At 52.1% G+C, this 25,676-nt stretch overlaps 1 protein-coding gene across 1 annotated transcript in view; it reads right to left on the bottom strand.

Annotated features, from left to right (window-relative positions):
* The window catches only part of LAMA2 (laminin subunit alpha 2), a 554,587-nt gene that overhangs the window by 21,344 nt on the left and 507,567 nt on the right, over positions 1-25,676 (bottom strand). The window contains exons 52-56 of the mRNA XM_064170111.1: positions 20,239-20,359; positions 16,800-17,018; positions 12,085-12,233; positions 6,177-6,353; positions 4,264-4,480 (exon numbers count right to left, since the gene is read on the bottom strand). Of these exons, the coding sequence (XP_064026181.1) occupies positions 4,264-4,480; positions 6,177-6,353; positions 12,085-12,233; positions 16,800-17,018; positions 20,239-20,359 (883 nt within the window). The remainder of the gene's footprint in view (positions 1-4,263; positions 4,481-6,176; positions 6,354-12,084; positions 12,234-16,799; positions 17,019-20,238; positions 20,360-25,676) is intronic.

The raw sequence follows: 25,676 nt of genomic DNA, 5'->3' as shown, positions 1-25,676 counted from the left end.
CTTTGGAGAGCTCAGATGAACATAAAAGGTACCCAAAAGCTTGCCTTGCTTTAAATGCTTTCAGGCCTTCAGAACACTAAAGCAGGTTTGTGTTTTCCAGAAGAGAAGGTGGAGTCATGGTGTTTTATTTCTGTTTGCACTGGTGAGGCCACAGCTGGAGTTCTGGGTGCAGTTTTGGGCCCCTCACTCCAAGAAGGACATTGAGGTGACACCAAATGAAGCACAAGTGTCAATCTGCTGGAGGGTAGGAAGGCCCTGCAGAGGCATTTGGACAGGCTGGAGCCATGGGCTGATGCCAGTGGCATGAGGTTTAACCAGGCCAAGTGCCAGGTCATACACTTTGGCCACAACAACCCCCAGCAGCACTACAGGCTGGAGAGCTGCCTGGTGGAAAGAGACCTGGGACTGTTGGTGGCCAGAGCTGACCATGAGCCAGCAGTGTGCCCAGGTGGGCAAGAAGGCCAACAGCATCCTGGCCTGGATCAGCAAGGTGTGAGCAGCAGGAGCAGGGAGGTGCTCATGCCCCTGTGCTCAGCACTCCTGAGCCCACACCTCGAGTGCTGTGCCCAGTTTGGGTCACCACAGCACAGGAGGGACACTGAGGTGCTGAAGCAGGGCAGAGAAGGGCAATGAGGCTGGGGAGAGCTCTGGCAAACATGGCCTGTGAGGAGCTGCTGAGGGAGCTGGGGGTGTTTAGCCTGGGGAAGAGGAGGCTGAGAGGAGACCTTATTGCCCTCTACAGCTACCTAACAGGAGGCTGCAGTGAGGCTGGAGCTGGTCTCTGCTCCCCAGTTACTGATGATAGCACAGGAGGAAATGGCCTCAGGTTGTGTCAGGGGAGGTTTGGGTTGGCTGTTGGGAGGAAGCTCTTTCCTGAGCAGGTGGTCAGGCACTGGCACAGGCTGCCCAGGGAGGTGGTGGAGTCCCCATCCCTGGAGGTGTTCAAGCAACCTGCGGGCATGGCACTGTGGGGCATGGTTTAGTGGCCATGGTGGGGCTGGGTTGATAGTTGGACTGGATGATCTTGGAGTCTATGGACTCCTGTTTGAAGTTCATCCTTGATGTGTGAGCTACAAACCTCACCTCTTTACAGTGTGCCTGGTTGCTGGCACTAATGAACAGGCTCCCCTCAGTGTGGCTATTTGAGCTGCGAGGAAGTCTGCCCTCGCTCGCTGAGGTGCTCCTGTGGCTTTCTGTTCTCTTTGCAATGCTCGATGGAGGGACAGAACAGCTGCTCACTGCACCCTTTCACAGCAGTGTGCGCCAGGCTGCTTAACCCTTGCTGCCTCGCTGCTGCCTGCTTGCTCTTCTCTCTCTGGTCGCCTTCGGATGCTGCACATCTGCCAGCAGCGCCGCAAGCAGCTGCAGCGCAGCCCTCGCCTTACCACTGCGCCCCCTGCTGGCAGCGGCTCCGAAGCGCGGCCCTAGAGCCGCCTGCAGGAGGCTGGGGCTGGGAGCACGTCTGAACCACGGATCCCTTTCCCGGGTACACAGATCACTGCGTTTGCTAAGGAGTCTTCCTTCTGGAAGGACCTGGGGGTGCTGGCTGATGGCAAACTCCCCATGAGCCGGCAACTGTCACTTGCAGCCCAGCAGGCAGCTGTGTGCTGGTTGCATCCAGAGCAAGGAGAGAAGCAGCACAAGAATCATAGAATCATAGAAGCAAGCAGGTTGGAAGAGACCTCCAAGATCATCCAGTCCAACCTAGCACCCAGCCCTAGCCAGTCAACCACACCATGGCACTAAGTGCCTCATCCAGTCTTTGCTTGAAGACCCCCAGGGACGATGCCTCCACCACCTCCCTGGGCAGCCCATTCCAATGCCAATCACTCTCTCTGTGAAGAACTTCTTCTTAACATCCAGCCTATACCTCCCCTGGCACAGCTTGAGACTGTGTCCCCTTGTTCTATTGCTGGTTACCTGGGAGAAGAGGCCAACCCCACCTGGCTACAATGCCCCTTCAGGTAGTTGTAGACAGTAATAAGATCACCCCTGAGCCTCCTCTTCTCCAGGCTAAACAGGCCCAGCTCCCTCAACCTCTCTGCCCCTTTGCTCTGCTCTCTTGAGACCTCATCTGGAGTTCTTGGTACAGTTATTGAGCACCCAACAGAAGAAGGACGGGGAACTGTTGGAGAGGGTCCAGAGGAGACCACCAAGACGAACCAAGAACCTCCCCTATGGGGACAGGCTGGGAGAGTTGGGGCTGCTCAGCCTGGAGAAAAGGAGGCTCAGGTCCAGAGCAGCCTTCCTGGACCTGAAAGGGCTACAGGAGAGCTGGGGAGGGACTTGTGAGAAGGGCTGGGAGTGACAGGATGAGGGACATTGGCTCTGAGCTGGGAGAGGAGAGAGTGAGACTGCAGATGAGGAAGAAATTATTTCCAGTGAGGGTGATGAGACAATGGCACAAGTTGCCCAGAGAGGCTGTGGGTATCCCTTCCCTGGAATTGTTCAAGGCCAGATTGGATGAGTCTTTGAGCAACCTGGGCTAGTGGGAGGTGTCCCTGCCCATGGCAGGAGGGCTGGAACTAGAGTCATGAATCATCGAATGTCTTGAGCTTGAAGGGACCTTTCACATTATCCAGTCCCAACCTCCCTGCCATAAGCAGGGACACCTCCCACTAGCCCAGGTTGCTCAAAGCCTTATCCAGCATGATCTTAACCTCTTACAGGGATGAGATGGCCACAACTTCCCTGGGCAACCTGTTCCAGTGTCTCACCACCTCATGTCCAGTCTAAATCTATCCTAGATGTGAAATTGGGATGAAGATTAAACCTGATCTGGAGTGGGAGCACCTCCCCAAATGAAGCCAGTGCTGGAGCACCTGTCAGAATTCCTGACCCATTTGCATTTGCAAGTTAAATATTGCAGAGGTTAAATTCTAAACCTCTCTTGTTGTAAGAGTGTGAATTAAGGTAAACAGGCTCCTAATGGGAGCCATGGGGACAGCCTCTGCTCAGCTGTGCCCAGGGATAGGACAAGGTGCACTGGGCATAAACTGCAGCACAGGAGGTTCCACCTCAACATGAGGAAGAACTTCTTGACTGTCAGGGTCCAGAGCCCTGGCACAGGCTGCCCAGAGAGGCTGTGGAGTCTCCTTCTCTGGAGCCTTTCCAGCCCTGTCTGGATGTGTTCCTGAGTGACCTGTGGTAGTTCTCTGCTCCTGCTCTGGCAGGGAGGTTGGACTCTGATCTATGGAGGTCCCTTCCAACCCCTAACATCCTGTGAGTCTTTCCACTCTGTTTGGAAACCTCACCCACAGTGAGCTCTGTCCTGCATACATTGGTGGGTTGTATGCAGCTGTAATGAAATGCAAAGGATCTTCCCACCAGGAATATCTCCCAGTGGATATCATTCAGCTTAAGATGCAGACATCTAAACATATCTCCTTTGGATAGGAAAATGCTGCAGCAACTTGCAAGGCTGCCACACTTATGACAGAGGTTGTTTCTTCTTCAGTTTTGCTGTGTAAGACTGCCTGCTGCTGCCTGGATACAGAAGAAGGACCTGAAGGTGCTGACTGATGGCCAGCTGAAGATGAGCCAGTGGCCAAGAATGCCCATGGCATCCAGCCTGGATCAGGAACAGTGTGGCCAGCAGCTACAGGGATGGGATTATCCCCTTCTGTTCTGCACTGGTGAGGCCACACACTGAATTGTAGGTTCAGTTTGGGGCCCTTCACAGAATCATAGAATCAAGCAGGTTGGAAGAGAGCTCCAAGCTCAGCCAGCCCAACCTAGCACCCAGCCCTGGCCAGTCAACCAGACCATGGCACTAAATGCCTCATCCAGGCTTTGCTTCAATACTTCCATGGATGGTGACTCCACCACCTCCCTGGGCAGCCCATTCCAATGCCAATCACTCTCTCTGCCAACAACTTCCTCCTCACATCCAGCCTAGACCTCCACTGGCTCAACTTGAGGCTGTGTCCCCTTGTTCTGCTGCTGGCTGCTTGGCAGCAGAGCCCAACTCCACCTGGCTACAGCCTCCCTTCAGTAGTTGTAGGCAGCAGCAATGAGATCACTTCTGAGCCTCCTCTTCCCCAGGCTAAAAGTTACTCTTGTGGTATTCCAAGCAAATGACATCAACCAATTTTCCACTACCCCCAGGTGTTAGTGACCTGCCACAAGGTCGTGCTGAATGTACAATATCATGCTGGATTGTTGCTCCTTTTGTGGCAAACTAATTCCCTGTTCTCAGTGGCCACATTATTGATCTTGCCTGGGAAAAGAAAGTTGTATCAGAGTGAAGTGATCTACACTTACAAGTGCTGGGGATACAGATGGTGTTGGAGGAGGAGGAGAAGCAGGAGGAGTCCTTGGCCTTTCTCTCTGCTCATCGGTGACTGCTTCAGGCTGGATCAGGACTGTTGCAGGGGTTGGTTTGTCTTCATCCTCAGGTGGCCTAACCTCTGGCTCCAGAGAGGGACATTGGCCAATGTCTGCGTTTTCAAAGGACACAGGCTGGGCAAAGTCCATGGGGCTGAGAACACACAAGGAAATTGATGTCTGCTGTTAGCTTTTCTGCCTTCTTACCTCCCATTTCACATCAATATTGATGCTGCAGAGTGCTGCCACTGCCACTTTGTGGGGCATAAGAGCCAGGCCTCATCCCATCTGTGTGAGGTCTAGAAGCAGGACACTTCAGTTGAGGTGGCAGTCACCCTTGGCTTTCCTTCCTGCAGTCAGTGCAGAGAGACAGGCACCCCCTTAGGATCATCACAGAATCACAGAGTCAGCCAGGTTGGAAGAGAGCTCCAAGCTCAGCCAGCCCAACCTAGCACCCAGCCCTGGCCAGTCAACCAGACCATGGCACTAAGTGCCCCAGCCAGGCTTGGCTTCAACACCTCCAGCCACAGCCACTCCACCACCTCCCTGGGCAGCCCATTCCAATGCCAATCACTCTCTCTGACAACAACTTCCTCCTAACATCTACCCTCAACCTGCCCTGGCACAGCTTGAGGCTGTGTCCCCTTCTTCTGCTGCTGCTTGCCTGGCATCAGAGCCCAACCCCACCTGGCTACAGCCTCCCTGCAGGCAGCTGCAGACAGCAATGAGCTCTGCCCTGAGCCTCCTCTGCTGCAGGCTGCACACCCCCAGCTCCCTCAGCCTCTCCTCACAGGGCTGTGCTCCAGGCCCCTCCCCAGCCTTGCTGCCCTTCTCCAAACACCTTCCAGCACCTCAACATCTCTCTGGAGTTGAGGAGCCCAGAACTGGACACAGCACTCCAGGGGTGGCCTGAGCAGTGCTGAGCACAGGGGCAGAAGAACCTCTCTTGTCCTGCTGCCCACACTGCTCCTGAGCCAGCCCAGGATGCCATTGGCTCTGCTGCCCACCTGGGCACTGCTGCCTCAGCTTCAGCTCCTCTCTCCCAGCACCCCCAGCTCCCTCTCTGTCTGGCTGCTCTCAGCCACTCTGGCCCCAGCCTGTAGTGCTGCTTGGGCTTGTTGTGGCCAAAGTGCAGAACCCTGCCCTTGGCCTTGTTCAGTCTCATCCCCTTGGCCTCTGCCCACCCATCCAGCCTGGCCAGGTCCCTCTGCAGGGCTCTCCTACCCTCCAACAGCTCCACAGCTGCTCCTAGCTTGGTGTCATCTACAAATTTACTGATGCTGGACTTCAGCAGCTTCACCAGCCTGGGCAGGCTGGAGCACACTGTGGAGAAGTCTTTCTCTTCCACGGAGTTTGGGGGATGAGATCCAAATTTATGTACCTGAGTTATGTGAAAGGAAGGTTTAGATATGGGCACTTCCTACAGAGGTTCTCCTTTATCCACTCTTCCCTTCCTGTTTGCCCCAGTGCTGCTTCCAGGCCACTGCAGCATGCAGATTGCAGAGAGCAAATGAATTCCTCTGGTGGCTCTTAGCATTTGGAGACCAAGCTGCAAGAGCTCAAATCAAACTCAGGGGTTAGAGCAGAGCATTCCTAGCCCTGAGGCAAGTCTCACTGGTCAGTGTCTCTGACTTTATGTCTAAACAGGCAGGGGCTGCCTTGTCTGTAAAGCAGCTCCTTAACAGCACAGCCTGTGGAGTGCACATTGCAGCCAGAAAAGGAAAGGCATGGGAAGGGAACAGATCATCCTCCAGGGCTTGCTGTTAGTGAGACTCCTTGCATGAGTGAACTTTCTTTTGGCAGCTGAGCCATTTAACCAGACTTCATTTGCTGGCCCTGGGGAGACTTACGTGGCATTGATGACAAGATTCCAGATACAGCCCTCAAAGGCTGGGATGTTCCTGAGAGGGGCAATCTGAAATGCAGGAGAGGCACCCCCCACAAAGAGCTTCTTAACAGGGATGGGCTGGTCTGTTGGCAGTCTCTGAGTCTGGACTTTGTCTTCATCTACTTGAACAGTGAACATCCTGTTGATAAGAGTTAAAAGCAAAGAAACACACATTTTACTCTGGTCATTGCTGCCACTGAAGTCACCACTTTGCAACTCCTGTTCCCCCAGCTGTAACACCCAGCAACCTGAATGTTAGACTTGGAGAACCAGAGAATTGCATGGGTTGGAAAAGCCCTCTAAGATCATCCAGTCCAACCTTCAACCCAACACCACCATGGCCATGAAACCATGTCCAAAGTGCCATGCCCACAGGTTTCTTGAACACCTCCAGGATGGAGACTCCACCACTTCCCTGGGCAGCCTCTTCCAGTACCTGATGACCTTTTCCATGAACAGATGTTTCCTGAACGTCCCCTGGTGCAGCTTTAGGCCATTTCCTCTTGTTCTGACATGTGTCAGCAACTGGCAGTTGAAAATGTTTCTTGACCAGAGGCTGTTTTCATAGAACCACAGCAACACAGAGTGTCAGGAGCTGGAAGGGACCTCCAAAGCTCAGCCAGGCCAAGCCCTGCCAGAGCAGCAGCACCCAGAGCAGGTCACACAGGAACACATCCAGGCAGCTCTGGAATGTCTCCAGAGAGGGAGACTCCACAGCCCCCCTGGGCAGCCTGTGCCAGGCTCTGGCACCCTCACAGGGAAAAATCCTCCTCATGTTTCCATGGAACTTCCTCTGCCTCAGCTTCCACCACTGCCCCTTGTGCTGTCCCTGGCATCACCCAGCAGAGCTGGCTCCAGCCTCTGGCACTCACTTTTGCATCTTTATCAGTATTGCTGAGGTCACCTCTCAGTCTCCTCTCCCAGCAGCACAGCCCCAGCTCCCTCAGGCTCTCCTAACAGAGCTGTTCCATTCCCTTCAGCATCTTTGTGGCTCTGTGCTGGACTCTCTCAAGCAGTTCTATGTCCCTCTTGAACTAGGGTGTCCAGAACTGAACACAGTACTCCAGCTGTGGCCTCAGCAGGGCAGAGCAGAGGGGCAGGAGAACCTCTCTTGACCTACTCACCACAACCCTTCATAGCTCAAATGCTTGGCTTATTTACACAAGCCCCAGACAGAAGTGGGAGTAACTTGAGAAGCTGAGCTAGACAACTGCTGGGCTAAATGCAAACTGCCCAGCTTCAGCATAGGTTTGGGATGGATCCATAGAAAGCTGTAAGCAAGTGATGTCTGCTGCAAAGGGTTGTAGCAAGTGACGTCTGTTGCAAAGGGTTGTAGCAAGTGACATCTGTTGCAAAGGGTTGTAGCAAGTGTTGTCTGTTGCAAAGGGTTGTGGCAAGTGACGTCTGTTGCAAAGGGTTGTGGCAAGTGACATCTCTTGCAAAGGGTTGTAGCAAGTGACGTCTGTTGCAAAGGGTTGTGGCAAGTGACATCTGTTGCAAAGGGTTGTAGCAAGTGTTGTCTGTTGCAAAGGGTTGTGGCAAGTGACATCTCTTGCAAAGGGTTGTAGCAAGTGACATCTGTTGCAAAGGGTTGTAGCAAGTGTTGTCTGTTGCAAAGGGTTGTAGCAAGTGACGTCTGTTGCAAAGGGTTGTGGCAAGTGACATCTGTTGCAAAGGGTTGTAGCAAGTGTTGTCTGTTGCAAAGGGTTGTAGCAAGTGACGTCTGTTGCAAAGGGTTGTAGCAGGTAATGTCTGTTGCAAAGGGTTGTAGCAAGTGACGTCTGTTGCAAAGGGTTGTGGCAAGTGACATCTGTTGCAAAGGGTTGTAGCAAGTGTTGTCTGTTGCAAAGGGTTGTAGCAAGTGACGTCTGTTGCAAAGGGTTGTAGCAAGTGACGTCTGTTGCAAAGGGTTGTAGCAAGTGACGTCTGTTGCAAAGGGTTGTAGCAAGTGATGTCTGTTGCAAAGGGTTGTAGCAAGTGACGTCTGTTGCAAAGGGTTGTAGCAGGTAATGTCTGTTGCAAAGGGTTGTGGCAAGTGATGTCTGTTGCAAAGGGTTGTGGCAAGTGACATCTCTTGCAAAGGGTTGTAGCAAGTGACGTCTGTTGCAAAGGGTTGTGGCAAGTGACATCTGTTGCAAAGGGTTGTAGCAAGTGTTGTCTGTTGCAAAGGGTTGTGGCAAGTGACGTCTGTTGCAAAGGGTTGTGGCAAGTGACATCTGTTGCAAAGGGTTGTAGCAAGTGACGTCTGTTGCAAAGGGTTGTAGCAAGTGATGTCTGTTGCAAAGGGTTGTGGCAAGTGACATCTCTTGCAAAGGGTTGTAGCAAGTGACATCTCTTGCAAAGGGTTGTGGCAAGTGACATCTGTTGCAAAGGGTTGTAGCAAGTGACGTCTGTTGCAAAGGGTTGTGGCAAGTGACATCTCTTGCAAAGGGTTGTAGCAAGTGATGTCTGTTGCAAAGGGTTGTGGCAAGTGATGTCTGTTGCAAAGGGTTGTGGCAAGTGATGTCTGTTGCAAAGGGTTGTAGCAAGTGACATCTCTTGCAAAGGGTTGTAGCAAGTGACATCTCTTGCAAAGCGTTGTAGCAAGTGACGTCTGTTGCAAAGGGTTGTGGCAAGTGACGTCTGTTGCAAAGGGTTGTAGCAGGTAATGTCTGTTGCAAAGGGTTGTGGCAAGTGATGTCTGTTGCAAAGGGTTGTAGCAAGTGACATCTCTTGCAAAGCGTTGTAGCAAGTGACGTCTGTTGCAAAGGGTTGTGGCAAGTGACGTCTGTTGCAAAGGGTTGTGGCAAGTGACGTCTGTTGCAAAGGGTTGTGGCAAGTGATGTCTGTTGCAAAGGGTTGTGGCAAGTGACATCTGTTGCAAAGGGTTGTGGCAAGTGACGTCTGTTGCAAAGGGTTGTAGCAAGTGACGTCTGTTGCAAAGGGTTGTGGCAAGTGATGTCTGTTGCAAAGGGTTGTGGCAAGTGACATCTGTTGCAAAGGGTTGTGGCAAGTGACATCTGTTGCAAAGGGTTGTGGCAAGTGACATCTGTTGCAAAGGGTTGTGGCAAGTGACGTCTGTTGCAAAGGGTTGTAGCAAGTGACATCTCTTGCAAAGGGTTGTAGCAAGTGACGTCTCTTGCAAAGCGTTGTAGCAAGTGACGTCTCTTGCAAAGGGTTGTGGCAAGTGACGTCTGTTGCAAAGGGTTGTAGCAGGTGATGTCTGTTGCAAAGGGTTGTAGCAAGTGATGTCTGTTGCAAAGGGTTGTAGCAAGTGACGTCTGTTGCAAAGGGTTGTAGCAAGTGATGTCTGTTGCAAAGGGTTGTGGCAAGTGACATCTCTTGCAAAGGGTTGTAGCAGGTAATGTCTGTTGCAAAGGGTTGTAGCAGGTGATGTCTGTTGCAAAGGGTTGTAGCAGGTGATGTCTGCTGCAAAGGGTTGTAGCAGGTGATGTCTGTTGCAAAGGGTTGAGGAAGTCTTCTCTTTGGGGGCAGTCTGAAGGATTTCACAGAACCACAGAACAGAAGGGGTTGGAAGGGACCTCCAGAGGACATGGAGCCCAACTGTGGCAGTTTGAGCCAGTTCCTGGCTTAGAAACTAATTGCAGTGGAACACTCCAAGAGCCTTTGAGTGAGAGGTAAACAGTGCCAGCGACAGGACACACAGTGACAACACAGACGAGTTAACACTGGGGTCTGGAAAACCTCCTGCCCTTCCAACCCCAGGGCTGGGTGCTAGGTTGGACTGGATGAGCCTGGAGGTCTCTTCCATCCTGGTTGATTCCATGATTCTATGGAGTCACCATCCCTGGAGGTGTTCAAGCAATGTGCAGACATGGCCCTTGGGGACATGGGTTAATGGCCATGGTGGTTTTAGATCAGTGTTGGACTGGATCATCTCAAAGGTCTTTTCCAACCAAAACAATGCTCTGGTTCTATGACTCTGAGGCTCTAAGAATGACTGCTGTTTATCTGGGACTGTCTCTTCCTTGTTTGCCCATCTTTAGCTGGGCACCTCTGTAACACCCCCATGCCCAAAGCAGCACATGGTGCCCCAGAAAGGCTACAGGCTGCTGAGCTGCTGCCATTGGCACCCTCAGAAAACCTGCCTGGAGGAGCTGACTGAATGCACTGCAGCAGTGTTTGTCATCTGCAGATTTGATTGATAAAAACGATTTGCAGAGAGCCAGGAGGTTAAGAAGCCAAATCAGACCAAGGCAGGTCCCTGGAGAAACAGGCCTAAAGAAGCATGTGAGAGTAATGAGCACACACTGAGCTCTGAGAGTGCTCTGCCTCAGCACAGCTCAACACATCGCTGCAGACTCCACTGCACTCATTTTGCTGAATTAGCTGTGCTGTGTGCTCTGGGCACTGATACAGATTTCAGAGGCACAGGATGGTTTGGGTTGGAAGGGACCTTACAGATCCAGTTGGAACCCAGTTCCAGTTGGAACCCCCCTGCCATGGGCAGCAACACCTCCCACCAGCCCAGGCCTCCTCCAGCCTGGCCTGAAGTACCTCCAAGGAGAGGGCATCCACATCCTCCTTGAGCAACCTGTTCCAGTCTCTCACTACCTTCACTGTCAAGAATTTCTTCCTCATCTCCAACCTCAATCTACCCTGCTCTAGTTTCAAACCATTCCCTCTTGTCCTATCACCCCAAGACCTTGGAAAAATTACTATGAAGGGAGACATTCAAAGTGAGGCTTGATGGGGCCCTGAGTGACCTGGTCTGGTGGGGATGTACCTGCTGACTGCAGGATGGCAGGACTGGATGACCTCTAGAGGTCCCTTCTGGCCTGGATCATCCTAGGACTCTGTTAGTCTGTGATACTGTGATTCTGTGATGCTATGAGTCTGTGATTCTGTGGTGCTATGAGTCTGTGAGTCTGTGACTGTGGTTCCATGAGTCTGTGATTCTGTGATGCTATGAGTCTGTGATTCTGTGACTGTGGTTCCATGATTCTGTGATTCTGTGATGCTATGAGTCTGTGATTCTGTGATGCTATGAGTCTGTGATTCTGTGATGCTGTGAGTCTGTGATTCTGTGACTGTGGTTCCATGAGTCTGTGATTCTGTGATGCTATGAGTCTGTGATTCTGTGACTGTGGTTCCATGAGTCTGTGATTCTGTGATGCTATGAGTCTGTGATTCTGTGATGCTGTGAGTCTGTGATTCTGTGACTGTGGTTCTATGAATCTGTGATTCTGTGACTGATTCTGTGGTTCTGGTGATTCTGTGGCTCTGTGACTGTGATTCTGTGACTCTGATTCTGTGATTCTGATTCTGTGATTCTGGTGATTCTGTGATTCTGTGACTCTGATTCTGTGATTCTGATTCTGTCATTCTGGTGACTCTGTGGCTCTGTGATTCTGTGACTCTGATTCTGTGATTCTGCTTCTGTCATTCTGGTGATTCTGTGACTCTGTGACTGTGATTCTGTGACTCTGATTCTGGGATTCTGCTTCTGTCATTCTGGTGATTCTGTCATTCTGATTATGTCATTCTGATTATGTCATTCTGGTGATTCTGTGATTCTGTGATTCTGATTCTGTGATTCTGATTCTGTGATTCTGGTGATTCTGTGATTCTGATTCTGTGATTCTGATTATGTCATTCTGGTGATTCTGTGATTCTGATTCTGTGATTCTGATTATGTCATTCTGGTGATTCTGTGATTCTGTAACTCTGATTCTGTCATTCTGATTCTGTCATTCTGGTGATTCTGTGACTCTGATTCTGTGACTCTGATTCTGTGACTCTATGATTCTATGAAAAAGTCCCTCCCCAGCTCTCCCATAGCTCCCTTCAGGTACTGGAAGGCTGCCCTAAGGTGCCCCAACTGCCTCAGGCTGTGCCAGCAGGAGAGGTGCTCCAGCCTCATTCCTTACCCTCTGGCTCTCTCGATGCGCACGGAGTGTGCTCTGCCGTCGTGGAACTTGCCAGCTTCTGGCCTGATGGTGATCCTGTGGGGATCCCTGCTCCCACTGGAGATGTGCACCTCCAGACGACCTCTGTTCAGGAAGACTGCATAGTAGGCCTGCAGGTAGTATGAGAAAGAAGGTTACATTTGCAAAGAGCTGTTCTCCCTTGGTTTTCCATTGGTGCCTGTGTTTCCTTTTCCTACCCCGGCTTGGAATTGGCAGACCTGGTACTGCTGCTTCAGTGCTGCTGCTGCTGCTGCTGTGCTCAGACTCTTGTATGACTCTAATCATGGAACCACAGGATGGCCTGGCTGGTAAGACCACACCTTGAGTGCTGTGTTCAGTTCTGGGCCCCCCAGTTTAGGAGATGCTTGAGCGTGTCCAGAGAAGGGCAACGAGGCTGGGGAGAGGCCTTGAGCACAGCCCTAGGAGGAGAGGCTGAGGGAGCTGGGATTGGTTAGCCTGGAGAAGAGGAGGCTCAGGGGTGACCTTATTGCTGTCTGCAACTACCTGAGGGGAGGTTGTGGCCAGGAGGAGGTTGCTCTCTTCTCTCAGGTGGTCAGCACCAGAACAAGAGGACACAGCCTCAGGCTGTGCCAGGGGAGATTTAGGCTGGAGGTGAGGAGAAAGTTCTTCCCTGAGAGAGTCATTGGACACTGGAATGGGCTGCCCGGGGAGGTGGTGGAGTCGCCGTCCCTGGAGCTGTTCAAGGCAGGACTGGACGTGGCACTTGGTGCCATGGTCTGGCCTTGAGCTCTGTGCTAAAGGGTTGGACTTGATGATCTGTGAGGTCTCTTCCAACCCTGATGATACTGTGACACTGTGATACCTTGGGATCATCAAATCCAACCATCACCTAACATCTCTCTGTACACAACTCTTAGACCAAGTTTCTGAGCTCCTCATCCAGATGTCTTTTAAACACCTCCAGGGATGGTGACTCCACCACCTCCCTGAGCTGTTCCAGGGCCTTTTGGTGAAGAAACTTTCCCTAATAAGCAACTTAAACCTCCTCTGGTGCAACTTGAGGCCATTACCTCTCATCCAGTCACTTGCTACCTTGGAGAAGAGGCCAGACCCCACCTTGTTACAACCTCCTTTGACATAGCTGTAGAGCACAATGAGGTCTCACCTCAAGCTGAACACTCCCAGCTCCCTCAGCTACTCCTCACAGGACTTGTGCCCAAGACCTCTCAGCAGCCTTGTTACCCTTCTCTGGACATGCTCCTGCACCTCAATGTCCTCCTTGGAGTGAGTGGCCCAGAAATGAACCCAGGACTCAAGGTGCAGCCTCACTAGTGCTGAACACAGGACACAATCCCTGCCCTGCTCCTGCTGGCCACCTCATTGCTGATCCAGGCCAGGGTGCTGGTGGCCCCCCTGGCCACCTGGGCACACTGCAGGCTCACATTCAGCCAGCTAATGAGTCAGCAATGAGGAATGGGGAAAGGAGGCCATGCTGGAAAGCTTCACCTTTTGATTCAGAGAGTTAAATCTTCTGATTTACCAACCTGCAGGCCCATGTGCAGGGAAGGATGGAGACTTCTAAACAGCAATTCCTCTGATTGCTGCAGATGTGAGGCCTGGACAGCATCAATCTCAGTGTGAGCTCTGCAAAATCACACCAGTAGCTACTCTAGCAACCAATATCACCTTGCAGCAGCTTTCAGGGTCTAACCTCCAGTTACTATAGCAATGAGCAGTGTCCTGCTCACTCCTGTGACCTGAGGAGCTGGGAAATGATTAAGGAGCCCCTACCCAAAGTTAATGGTCGTGTGGGTGAGCCTTTATAATGGGCTGCTCCTGGAGTGTGCTCCTCCAGGTCACCAAGAGCTCTCTTCCAGAAGAGGCTGGAAAGAGAATAATGAGAGAGCATTTCCCAGGAGTCCTGGGCAAAGAAAGCACCAAAAATACTCAGTTTCTCTCTCTTGTACTATGTCTGTCTGAAAGTTTTTGAATTAATCAAGCTTTGAGCAATTTCCAACAGCAACCTCTCCTGGGTTCAGCTAAGAGAGGGTTAATTCTCTGCAGCAGGAGTTGTGAGGGGCCACAGCTGAAGCAGCCAGTGGAGGTGCTCACAATCACACAGAACAGTAGGGGTTGGAAGGGAACTCTGCAGATCACACTGTTGTGGGGCACTCCAAATTCCTTCTCCCCCCACCACCACCTCCATCTCTGGAGGTTTGATTGGGCAAGAAGAAGGCATTGGAATGGGCTGCCCAGGGAGGTGGTGGAGTGGCTGTGCCTGGAGGTGTTGAAGCCAAGCCTGGCTGGGGCACTTAGTGCCATGGTCTGGTTGGTTGGCCAGGGATGGGTTCCAGGTTGGGCTGGCTGAGCTTGGAGCTCTCTTCCAACCTGACTCTGGGCTCCTCAATTCAAAAGAGATGTTGAGGTGCTGGAAGGTGTCCAGAGAAGGGCAACAAGGCTGGGGAGGGGCCTGGAGCACAGCCCTGTGAGGAGAGGCTGAGGGAGCTGGGGGTGTGCAGCCTGCAGCAGAGGAGGCTCAGGGCAGAGCTCATTGCTGCCTGCAGCTCCCTGCAGGGAGGCTGTAGCCAGGTGGGGTTGGGCTCTGCTGCCAGGCAGCCAGGGACAGAAGAAGGGGACACAGCCTGAAGCTGTGCCAGGGCAGGTTCAGGCTGGTGTTAGGAGGAAGTTGTTGTCAGAGAGAGTGATTGGCATTGGAATGGGCTGCCCAGGGAGGTGGTGGAGTGGCTGTGCCTGGAGGTGTTGAAGCCAAGCCTGGCAGGACCACACAATCTAGCACAGATCACACAGGAACACATCCAGACAGGCCTTGAGAGTCTCCAGGGAAGGAGACTCCACAACCTCTCTGGGAGGCCTGTGCCAGTGCTCTGGGACCCTTGGGGGTACAAAAAATCTGAGGCCAGCTCCACTCTGACTGCAGAAGAGATGCTGGCAGTGTATGAAGGAGTTGAAGCTGTCTTGGAAGTGGTTGGTGCTGAAGCACAGCTCCTCCTGGTACCCTGGCTGCTGCTGGTCAAAGGAAGGGTCCCCTCTGCCCCTCACACAACTGCTGTCACATGGAGCCACCACGGGCTCAAAGAGGGATCCCTGGCCAGCAGGGAACCTTGGAAGTCATCACAAACTGGCTAGAGGGCAAAGACTTTGGGATGCCACCAGAGAAGGAGGAGGTAGCAGGTGCTGAGGAGGTCCCACCAGGTAAGAAGTGATCATAGAATCATCTGCCCTGTTCACTGATGGGTCCTGCTGCATTGTGAGGGAGGCTGCTGTGTGGTGTCCTGCACAACAAACTGCCAACACAACCACACTCTCACCAGCAGTCACTTGGGCTCTGTAGGTACTTCCTCTCTACAGACTCTGCAGGTACTTCCTCTCAGCAGACTGTCTCTATCCTCTTCTTCAGGAAGGATCTGCACTGCAGATTTCCATCTCGTGGGACAGAAGGAGATGCTGGAGCACTCCTCAGTTTGACAGCCCACAGCAGTGATGCCACACAAAGAAGAGGCTTATCTTGTGCTAAGCATTTCCAAGAATTCCTAAGTGCAGAAGCAGTCCTCAGAGCAGTGCTCTGCAGTAGTTAGGTTGGATTGAAAGAAGAAAACAAAAAGGCTCCTTTGTGCAGTAAAAGCTTCCAAACCTGTTGTATAGAGCCACAGAGACCTCAGAGATCATCTACTCCAACCTTGGGGCCACGGGCAGGGATGCCTCTTAACCAGACTTGGTTGTCTGAGGCCACATCCAGTCTGGCCTTGAATACCTCCAGGAAGAGAGCATCCATCACCCCCCTTGGCATCCTATTCCAGAGTCTCAGCACCCTCATACCAAAGAACATCCTGAGATCCAGTCTAACCCTGCTCTCCCTCAGCTTCAAACCATTCCCCCTTGTGGATGGATTTCTTGCTAGCAGAGGACATGAACTGATGACCATGAGCAACCTGTGCTGCAGAGCATCCTTGAGCCCATCCCGGAGGCAGGGACTGTCTAGTGAAGCAAAGCCCCACATGCAGCTGCAGGAGGCAGGCTCTGCTGGCTGCAGGAGGCTGACCCTGCAAGTTGTTTATGTAAGTTTAACCTATCTGTCCCTCACACAGAACCTTAAGCCTCCCCAGGTACCAATCTTAACCAAGCTGGCTGTGCATGCCTCTCCCAGGTTGGCATTGCAGTCACTGTGTCACTGCAATAAAGGGCATCATTGGAGAGCAGTTATTTAACCATACTGGTGTTACCATTGCTACTCTGGGGTGCAACACTGGCAGCCCCTTGTCCTGACTCTAGACACCCTCAGGGAAAGTCCCTCTGCAGCCCTCCTGAAGGATCCCTTCAGATAGTGGAAGGCCACTATGAGTTCCCCCTGGAGTCTTCCAGGCTGAGCACCCCCAGCTCCCTCTGCCTATCCTCATAGCAGGGATACTCCAGTTCTTGGATCATCTTTGTGGCCTCCTCTGGACTCCCTCTCTCTGTGCCTACATTAGCAACAAGCAATGGATGCCTTGCTGTAAACCTTTAAGCCAAACAATGCTCCAGTGCCAAAAAGTCCCAACCCTGAGCCTCTGTCAGATCAAGGACAGCATTAGAAGCAATTCATTCCCAAGCTCTGAAGTGTCACTGCAGCATAAACACCTGGCTGCCCTGACACAAACCAAGGGCAGGGCTTCAGCAGAGCTCTGAGCTCCCTTTCTCCTGTGCTGGGTTCTTCCTACCTGTCCTGTCTGCCTGCGCTTCCTCCTCGGAGCAGCAGCTCTCCAGCCACCGTCCCCACGTTTCCTCCTGGGGGGCACAATTGTGCCACTGGTGCCGAACAAGATGATCCCAGATTCGTTCTTGGTGCTGAAGGAGAGGTTGATTTCTGTGCCCAGGTCAAAGGAGACAGGCTGCAGCTCCACAAAGCCTGGCTTGGGGAAGCTCACGGTGTAAATGTTCTGTAGGGAGGACAAGACAGTGCATGAGTAGGGTAAAAAGCAAGAGCATGGACATGGGGGAAGACTTCTTACCTAAAATACCCAACTGGCTGAACATAACTGGTGTGAAGAGTGGAAAGCAGTAATAAAGACTGAGCAATTCCCTTCTCAGGGTGTTGTGCCAACACTAATTTACCTGCTTACATCTGGCAGCAGCAAACTGCTCCTGAAATCCTACCTTACGGGAAGGCAAAGTTCCAGCCTTGTTGCAGTAAATCCTCTTGGATTAAAGGCAGAATCAGAGGATCACTGAGATTGGAAAAGGCCTTTGAGATCATCAAGTCCAACCCTACTCTACTTTAACCTCAAGCACCACATCTACATGGGTCATAAACCCCTCCAGGGACAATGACTGAAGCACCTCTGGGCAGCCTGACAACGCTTTCAGTGACTTCTGCTTTACCTCATGTCCATCCTAACCCTCCCCTGGTGCAGCTTGAGGCCATTCCTCCTCCTCTCACAGTTACCTGGGAGAAGAGATCAACATGCACCAGGAAGTGCTCACAGGTGGGTTGTTACAGCAGTGCTGTCCCCTGGTTTGGCTTTTCAGTCAACACAAGAGATAACCAAAGCCAATGTGGACACAAACTGCACTCTGGTGTTTGCCAGATGTGCCCAGACAATGTGTTCACTAATCAGTCACTTCAGAATTAGTGCTTCACTTAGCATCACTGCTTTCTTGCTGGCTCAGGCTGATAAATGAAGCACTGGCTCCACATGGCCCAACTGTTTGGCCATAGGTAGCCATTAAGACCAGGCTGGATGAGGCTTTGAGCAGCCTGGGCTAGTGGGAGGTGTCTCTGCCCATGGCAGGGAGGTTGGAACTGGATGATCTTTAAAATCCCCTCTAAGTGAAGCTCTTCTATGATTCCATGCAATTTAAAGAGGAGAATATGTCATGAAAAGAATAAATCAGTGGCTGTTCCTGAAGACCTCCTGGAATTGCTGCCAGCTGCTGTGGAAGAGCAGCCCACAGGAGCAGCTCCCAAAGCCAGCTGCCAGCTCCTGGTGCTGCACTGCTCTCAGCTCCAGAGGGGATGCCACACAGCCCAGCTGCTGCACTCACCACCTTTGGCATGTGTGAAGGGTCAGCCCTCCTGGGGTGGGTCTGACCCTGACCCCAGGCCCTCCTGGCTCCTCCTTGGGGCTGGTCTGGATCTGACCCCAGGTCCTTCTGGCTCCTCCCTGAGGATGGGTCTGGACCTGACCCCAGATCCTCCTGACTTCTCCCTGGGGGTGGTCTGGACCTGACCCCAGGTCCTCCTGACTCCTCCCTGGGGGTGCTCTGACCCTGACCCCAGGTGCAGTGCTTAGCCCACTCCCACTTCAGGTCTAGGGCCCCTATAAAAGCAGAGGAACCTCCTGTTTCTTCCTTCCTTTCTTTTGCCTCCCTGCCTGCTAGCACCACCCTTGTTCCTGCTGCTGCTCTTCTTTTACCACCTGGGCATCCTTCCACACGGTGGACAAACCCTTCCTGTCCCTCCCTAATCCATTGCCATCAATCTGCCTGTTTGCATCTTGTTTCCCTTCCCTATACCTCTTTGGACCTTCCCTGCCTTAAATACCTTTTGGTATTTAACTTTGGTAAAGTTTCTTTTCTTTTAACTTCCAAATCAAAGCAAGACTCCATTTTGGGTGTGGTGTTTTACCTTCTCCCTCTCTCCATCTAATTCCTTTCTTTCCAAAAGGGGGTGGAGAGGAGAGGGGAAGGCATCCTACTATTGGATTGGTTCTGTTAGCTATATTGGGGGTCTCTGGGAAATTTAAACTAGGACATGGAAATAACTGAGTGTAGATCCAGTCATCACTTAGCCTGCAGAAGAGGAGGCTCAGGGCAGAGCTCATTGCTGTCTACAGCTCCCTGCAGGGAGGGTGTAGCCAGGTGGGGTTGGGTTCTGCTGCCAGGCAGCCAGCAACAGAACAAGGGGACACAGCCTCAAGCTGTGCCAGGGCAGGTTGAAGGTGGATGTTAGGAGGAAGTTGTTGTCAGAGAGAGTGATTGGCATTGGAATGGGCTGCCCAGGGAGGTGGTGGAGTCCCCATCCCTGGAGGCCTCATGAGGCACTTGGTGCCAGGGTTTAGTTAATAGGAAGGTGTTAGGTGCTAGGTTGGACTGGATGATCTCAGAGGTCTTTTCCAGCCTGATTGATTCTGTGCTTGTCTTTTGTTGTCACTTCCCTTCTTTGTAATTATCCTACATACCCTGGTTTGTGCAAAGGGAACATTTGATTTAACACCACAGCAAAATGCTTATTCCAGTTAGATTTCATGCTCTGGAGCCTTCAGTGTTACCAAAGCAGGTGAAATCTGAGGTGCTCCCTAAGACTCAGCAGAAGACCATGAACACAACTGCACTCATTTCCTAGCCAGCAGAGAGTCCCAAGGAAGTGCAAACGAACTTCTGCAGAACACTTTTGCTGATTCCAGAGCCTCTGAGCTATCTGCTGGCTTCACATTTGAGCTTCACTGCAAACCTCAACACTTCAAAATGGCCACCTTGTGCCAGATGCATCTGGCCTCATGCTGGCCCTTACAGTTCTGTGCTTGTGTGACTTTTCATAGAATCAAGATTTGGTTGGGAGAGACCTCCCAGATCATCCAGTCCAAGCAGCAACCCAACCCCACCGTGGCCACTAAACCATGCCCCACAGTGCCATGCCCACAGGTTGCTTGAACACCTCCAGGGATGAGGACTCCACCACCTCCCTGGGCAGCCTGTGCCAAGTCCTGACCACTCTGGCAGCAAAGACATTTTTCCTCATCTCCAACCTAACCTGGCACAATTTCAGGACATTTCCTCTCCTCCTATCACCTGAGGGTAGGGAGCAGAGCCCAACCCCCACCTCACTGCAGCCTCCTCTCAGGGAGCTGTAGAGAGCAATGAGCTCTACCCTCAGCCTCCTCTTCTCCAGACTAAACCCCTCCAGCTCCCTCAGCTGCTCCTCCCCAGCCCTGCTCTCCAGACCCTTCCCCAGCTGGGTTGCTCCTCTCTGGGCATGCTCCAAGACTGCTCTCCTTGCTGATCAGCCTCCTTCCATCCTTCTTTCCCTTAGATACAGCTTCTGAGCTTCAGGTTAGAGCCCTGTGTGCATCTGAATAGCTGACATGCAGTGAGTATGTTATGTCACAACCCCAGGAAGGACAACAGAGCTACACCCAGTCAGATCAAAACCAGACTGACCTCCAGTGTGCATCCTTTGGTCAGACCAACAAAATCAGGACTACTCAAGATATTGTATGGTGTCCTGGAGATTTCAATCTCTTTGAGGCAGCCAGTGTACTTCTTCAAGTTCACTTCAGGCCTAGAAAAAGAGACAAGTCAGAAGTCCAATGTGATTTCAGAGGCAGAGCTTCAGGAGCAGACAGGCAGCCAGCCACACACACAAAGGCACTTTGGCATGCACAGATGCTTGGTGTCTAATTTTCACACACTCAGCTGGATGTCTCTTGACTCCACTTACAGAATCACAGACCAGGTTGGAAAAGACCTCTGAGATCATCCAATCCAACCTATCAACTAACACCTTCTAATTAACTAAACCCTGCCTCATGCAGCCTCCTTTGAAACACCTCCAGGGATGGGCACTCCACCACCTCCCTGGGCAGCCCATTCCAATGCCAATCACTCTCTCTGACAACAACTTCTTCCTAACATCCATCCTGAACCTGCCCTGGCACAGCTTGAGACTGTGTCCCCTTGTTCTGTCCCTGGGAACTTCTGGAAAAGCCTGGGAGCTGGAAAGAAACTGCTCCCTGAGACAATTTGTCTCTTGAGACTTTGAGGATGCTATTTCTAGTGATTAGCAGCACTAATAATAACTATCTGGAACACTGAGTTTGTTAAATTATAGAATCATAGAATCAGCCAGGCTGGAAGAGAGCTCCAAGCTCAGCCAGCCCAACCTAGCACCCAGCCCTGCCCAACCAACCAGACCATGGCACCAAGTGCCCCAGCCAGGCTTGGCTTCAGCACCTCCAGCCACAGCCACTCCACCACCTCCCTGGGCAGCCCATTCCAATGCCAATCACTCTCTCTGCCAACAACTTCCTCCTAACATCCAGCCTGAACCTGCCCTGGCACAGCTTGAGGCTGTGTCCCCTTCTTCTGTCCCTGGCTGCCTGGCAGCAGAGCCCAACCCCACCTGGCTACAGCCTCCCTGCAGGCAGCTGCAGACAGCAATGAGCTCTGCCCTGAGCCTCCTCTGCTGCAGGCTGCACCCCCCCAGCTCCCTCAGCCTCTCCTCACAGGGCTGTGCTCCAGGCCTCCTACCAGCTTTGTCACCCATTCCTTTGGCACTGGTTCATTTCCTAGCTCTTGCCCAGTTCACAGTCACAGGATGGTTTGAGTTGGAAGAGACCTTAAAGATAATCTAGTTCCAACCCCTCCTGCTTTAGTTTGAAACAGAGGAGGCTGAGGGCAGACCTCATTGCTGTCTACAGCTACCTGAAAGGAGGTCATAGAGAGGCTGCTGCTGGGCTCTGCTCACAGGTAAGTAGTGATAGAACAAGAGGGAATGGCCTCAAGCTGCCACTGGGGATGTTTAGACTGGACAAGAGGCAATGGCCTCAAGCTGCCACTAGGTAGGTTTAGACTGGACAAGAGGCAATGGCCTCATGCTGCCACTGGGGATGTTTAGACTGGACAAGAGGCAATGGCCTCATGCTGCCATTGGGGATGTTTAGACTGGACAAGAGGCAATGGCCTCATGCTGCCACTGGGGATGTTTAGACTGGACAAGAGGCAATGGCCTCATGCTGCCACTGGGGATGTTTAGACTGGACAAGAGGCAATGGCCTCATGCTGCCACTGGGGATGTTTAGACTGGACAAGAGGCAATGGCCTCATGCTGCCACTGGGGATGTTTAGACTGGACAAGAGGCAATGGCCTCATGCTGCCACTGGGGATGTTTAGACTGGACAAGAGGCAATGGCCTCAAGCTGCCACTAGGTAGGTTTAGACTGGACAAGAGGCAATGGCCTCATGCTGCCACTGGGGATGTTTAGACTGGACAAGAGGCAATGGCCTCATGCTGCCACTGGGGATGTTTAGACTGGACAAGAGGCAATGGCCTCATGCTGCCACTGGGGATGTTTAGACTGGACAAGAGGCAATGGCCTCATGCTGCCACTAGGTAGGTTTAGACTGGATATTAGGAAGTATTTCTCCCAGCAAGAGATGTGCTGCCCAGGGAGGTAGTGGAGTCACTAACCCTGGATGCATTTAAAAGTCATTTGGATGTGGTGCTTGGGGCTACGGCTTAGGGTGAGCCTTGTAGAGTAGGGATCTGGGTTGGGTTTGGTGATCCTGAGGGGCTTTGCCAACCTGAAGGTTTCTGTGGTTCTGTGCCATGAGCAGAGACAGCTCCCACTAGGTGAAGTTGGTCATAGCCTCATCCAGCCTGGTCTTAAACACTGCCAAGGATGAGGAGTCCACAGCTTCTGTGGGCAACCCATTCCAGTGTCTCACCACCACCACAGTAAAGAACTTCCAGATGTCCAATCTCAGTAGTCCCCTGTAGGGAGTCATCTTCCCAGCAGCAGAACAGTTTTGCTGTACCATTACCAAGAGCTCCTAGAGTCTCCTGGCTTTGCTATCCAGAGACCACTCCTGTTCCTACCCCCTTCCTGCTCTGCCCAGTTACAGACTGCCCTCCTGCTCTCCATCAGCTCTTGTCTTCCAATTCCCAACCCCTCTGAACTCCACATCCTTGCAAACATTGAACACTTGCTTGGTGTTTCCTGAAGACTTCCTTTTCCCCTTCTTCCCTTCCAAAGCATACAAAGCAAGGTCCAACTTCACTCAGGTCTGCCATAAATTCTTGGCCTTTTTTGATTTTTCCAGACTAGACTCAGTTTCAAGGGAACACAAGCAGGGATTTCTGGAACTTGGGAGGAAATAATCTTCCTCAGCATCAGGAGTGTGAGTCTAAGTTGTGTTTTTCTAATTCAAGCCAAGAATGAAGCTGCAAAACACAGTGAAGTTCACTTGATATCTAAGCATGTCAAAGCAGAAGCAGCAGACACCAATAACTGCAAACACAGTCAGAAACAGGTGAGCTCCTTCACCCTCCCCTCATCCTCCTCCTCTCATGCTCAGAAGTGGTGAAGCTCACAAAGATCTGCAATTCACTTTCATAACCTCTCAGTAACTGCTACAGTACCTGACCTGGGACTGCTCTTGCAGCCTGTGGGGCAGAACCAGCCCTGGCAATGCAGCTTAGAATCAAAGTACTGAGTTGTTTCAGCTGGAAAAGACCTCTAAGATCATCCAACCCAACCATCAGCTTAACACCACCATGGCCATTACACCATGTCCCCAGGTCCACACCTCCAGCCATGGGGACTCCCCCACCTGGGCAGCCTGTTCCAATCCCTGACCACTCTTGCACCAAAGACATTTTGCCTCATCTCCAACCTAACCCTCCCCTGGAACACTTTCAGGCCATTTCCTCTCCTCCTGTCACTGGGTACTAGACAGAAGTGCCCAACTCCCAGCTCACTGCAACCTCCCTTCAGATTCCTCAGCTGCTCCTGCCCAGCCCTGTTCTCCAGACCCCTCACCAGCTTTGTTGCCCTTCTCTGGACATACTCCAGCCCCTCAATGTTTTTCTTGCAGTGAGTGGCCCAAATATGAACCCAGAACTCAAAGTGTGGCCTCAGCAGTGTCCTTACAGAGGCATGATCACTTCCCTACTATTGCTGATCCAGGCCAGGATGCTGGTGGCTTTCTTGGCCACCTGAGCTCCCCCTGGCTCATGTTCAGGTAACCCCCAGGTCTTTCTCTGCTAGGCAACTTTCCAGCCACTCTGCCCCAAGCCTGGAGTGTTCACAGGACTTCAGAGGTTTGAAGTGATCACCAGAGCTCATCCAGTCCAAGCCCCTGCCAAGGCAGCACCACCCAGGGTAGCCTGCACAGGAATGCATCCAGGTGGCTTTTCAGAGCAGGAAACTCCACAACCCCTCTGGGCAGCCTGCTCCAGGGCTCTGTCACCTTCACTCTACAGAAGTTACTCCTCGTGTCGAGGTGAAACCTTCTCTGTTCCAGTTTGTATCCATTGCTCCTTGGCTTACTGCTGCTGACTACCCAAAAGAGCCTGGCCCCAGGCACCTCTCAGCTATTTGTACACATTGCTCAGATCTCCTCTCACCCTGGTGGCTCTCTGCTGGCCTGTCTCCAGCAGGTCCCTGTCTCTCCTGAACTGGGGAGCCCAAAACTGGACACAGGATTGCAGCTGTGGTGTCACTAGGGCAGAATAGAGGAGGAGAAGAACCTCCCTAGCCCTGCTGGCCACACTTTTCCTGGTGCCCCCCAGGATGCCATTGGCTCTCAGTGTTCATGAGCTTGTTGTGACCCACGTGCAGGACCTGGCACTTGGCCTTATTGAACCTCATACAGCTGACCTCATCCCACCCAGCCAGCACAGCTTGTGGCAGCTTTGCTTCTGAGGCATTCCAGCGTCACAAACCAGCACAGCTGAAGTAATCAGCTGTGTGAAGAGAAGAAAACTTGCTTGTGCAGGTGTATGCACAGCCTGGGAGCATTAAGCAGATGGGAGCAGGTTTGCTTGCTGCAGCAGAAGCAGCTCACTGAAGGAGCAGCCTGAGCCTAGCAGCTGCTGTGGCACTGCCCATGGGCTGCTGCTGCGCTGGGCTTGCAAGCTGCACTTGCTGCAGACACATGCAGGGCATGCAAGCAATCTGATTGGTTTTACCTGGCTTTCATACTAGGGTGAGGGAGAGAGACAGAAAAACCAACGTTAAAGCAATCCAAATGACATTAATAGCAGCAAATTGCAGTCATTAGCAAGGTTCAAGGATTTCCCAGCCAGGTGGATCGACAGCACTGACAGACACCTTCTGCAGACACTCTCAGGCTGCAGTAATTAACAGAGCTCCTCTGCACACAGCTACCTTAAAGTGCTGTGTGTGAGAGAGCTGTTGGAACGTGTTGCTGTGCTTGGCCATGAATAAAAGCAAACCATGCAAAAGAATCTGGCAGCACTGACACGACCTGGTAATTACAAAGCCACAGCTACCAGCGCCTGTTGTTTGCAGCAGCTCAGCTCTGCCCTAATCCCCCTCTCACTATTTTTGACTCTAATTTACCCTAACACTCATCTTGCCCCAGTGTCTAATGAATCAGAGCTGTAGGCAAAATGCATGCCACAGGTCCCAGTAGCTGATTATCTCAGCAGCCACAAAGGCCTTGCTGGAAGATAAGGGCTGCAGGCAGCTGGTGCTGCACTGGTGTGAATGCACAGCCACAGAGGCTACAGTGTTGTATCTCAGGAACAAATGAGAGTATAGATCATAGAATCATCATAGAATCACAGAATCAAGCAGGTTGGAAGAGAGCTCCAAGCTCAGCCAGTCCAACCTATCCCCCAGCCCTAGCCAGTCAACCAGACCATGGCACTAAGTGCCTCATCCAGTCTGCTCTTGAACACCTCCAGGCACGGTGCCTCCACCACCTCCCTGGGCAGCCCATTCCAATGCCAATCACTCTCTCTGTGAAGAACTTCCTCCTAACATCCAGCCTATACTTCCCCTGGCACAACTTGAGACTGTGTCCCCCTGTTCTATTGGTGGTTCTTAGTGCTGGCTGATTTGACTTCAGA

Source organism: Pogoniulus pusillus, chromosome 33 (assembly GCF_015220805.1).
Source record: "Pogoniulus pusillus isolate bPogPus1 chromosome 33, bPogPus1.pri, whole genome shotgun sequence".
Classification (NCBI taxonomy): domain Eukaryota; kingdom Metazoa; phylum Chordata; class Aves; order Piciformes; family Lybiidae; genus Pogoniulus; species Pogoniulus pusillus.
Note: the sequence above shows the minus strand (reverse complement) of the source record. Positions and strands in the feature narration are given on the sequence as shown.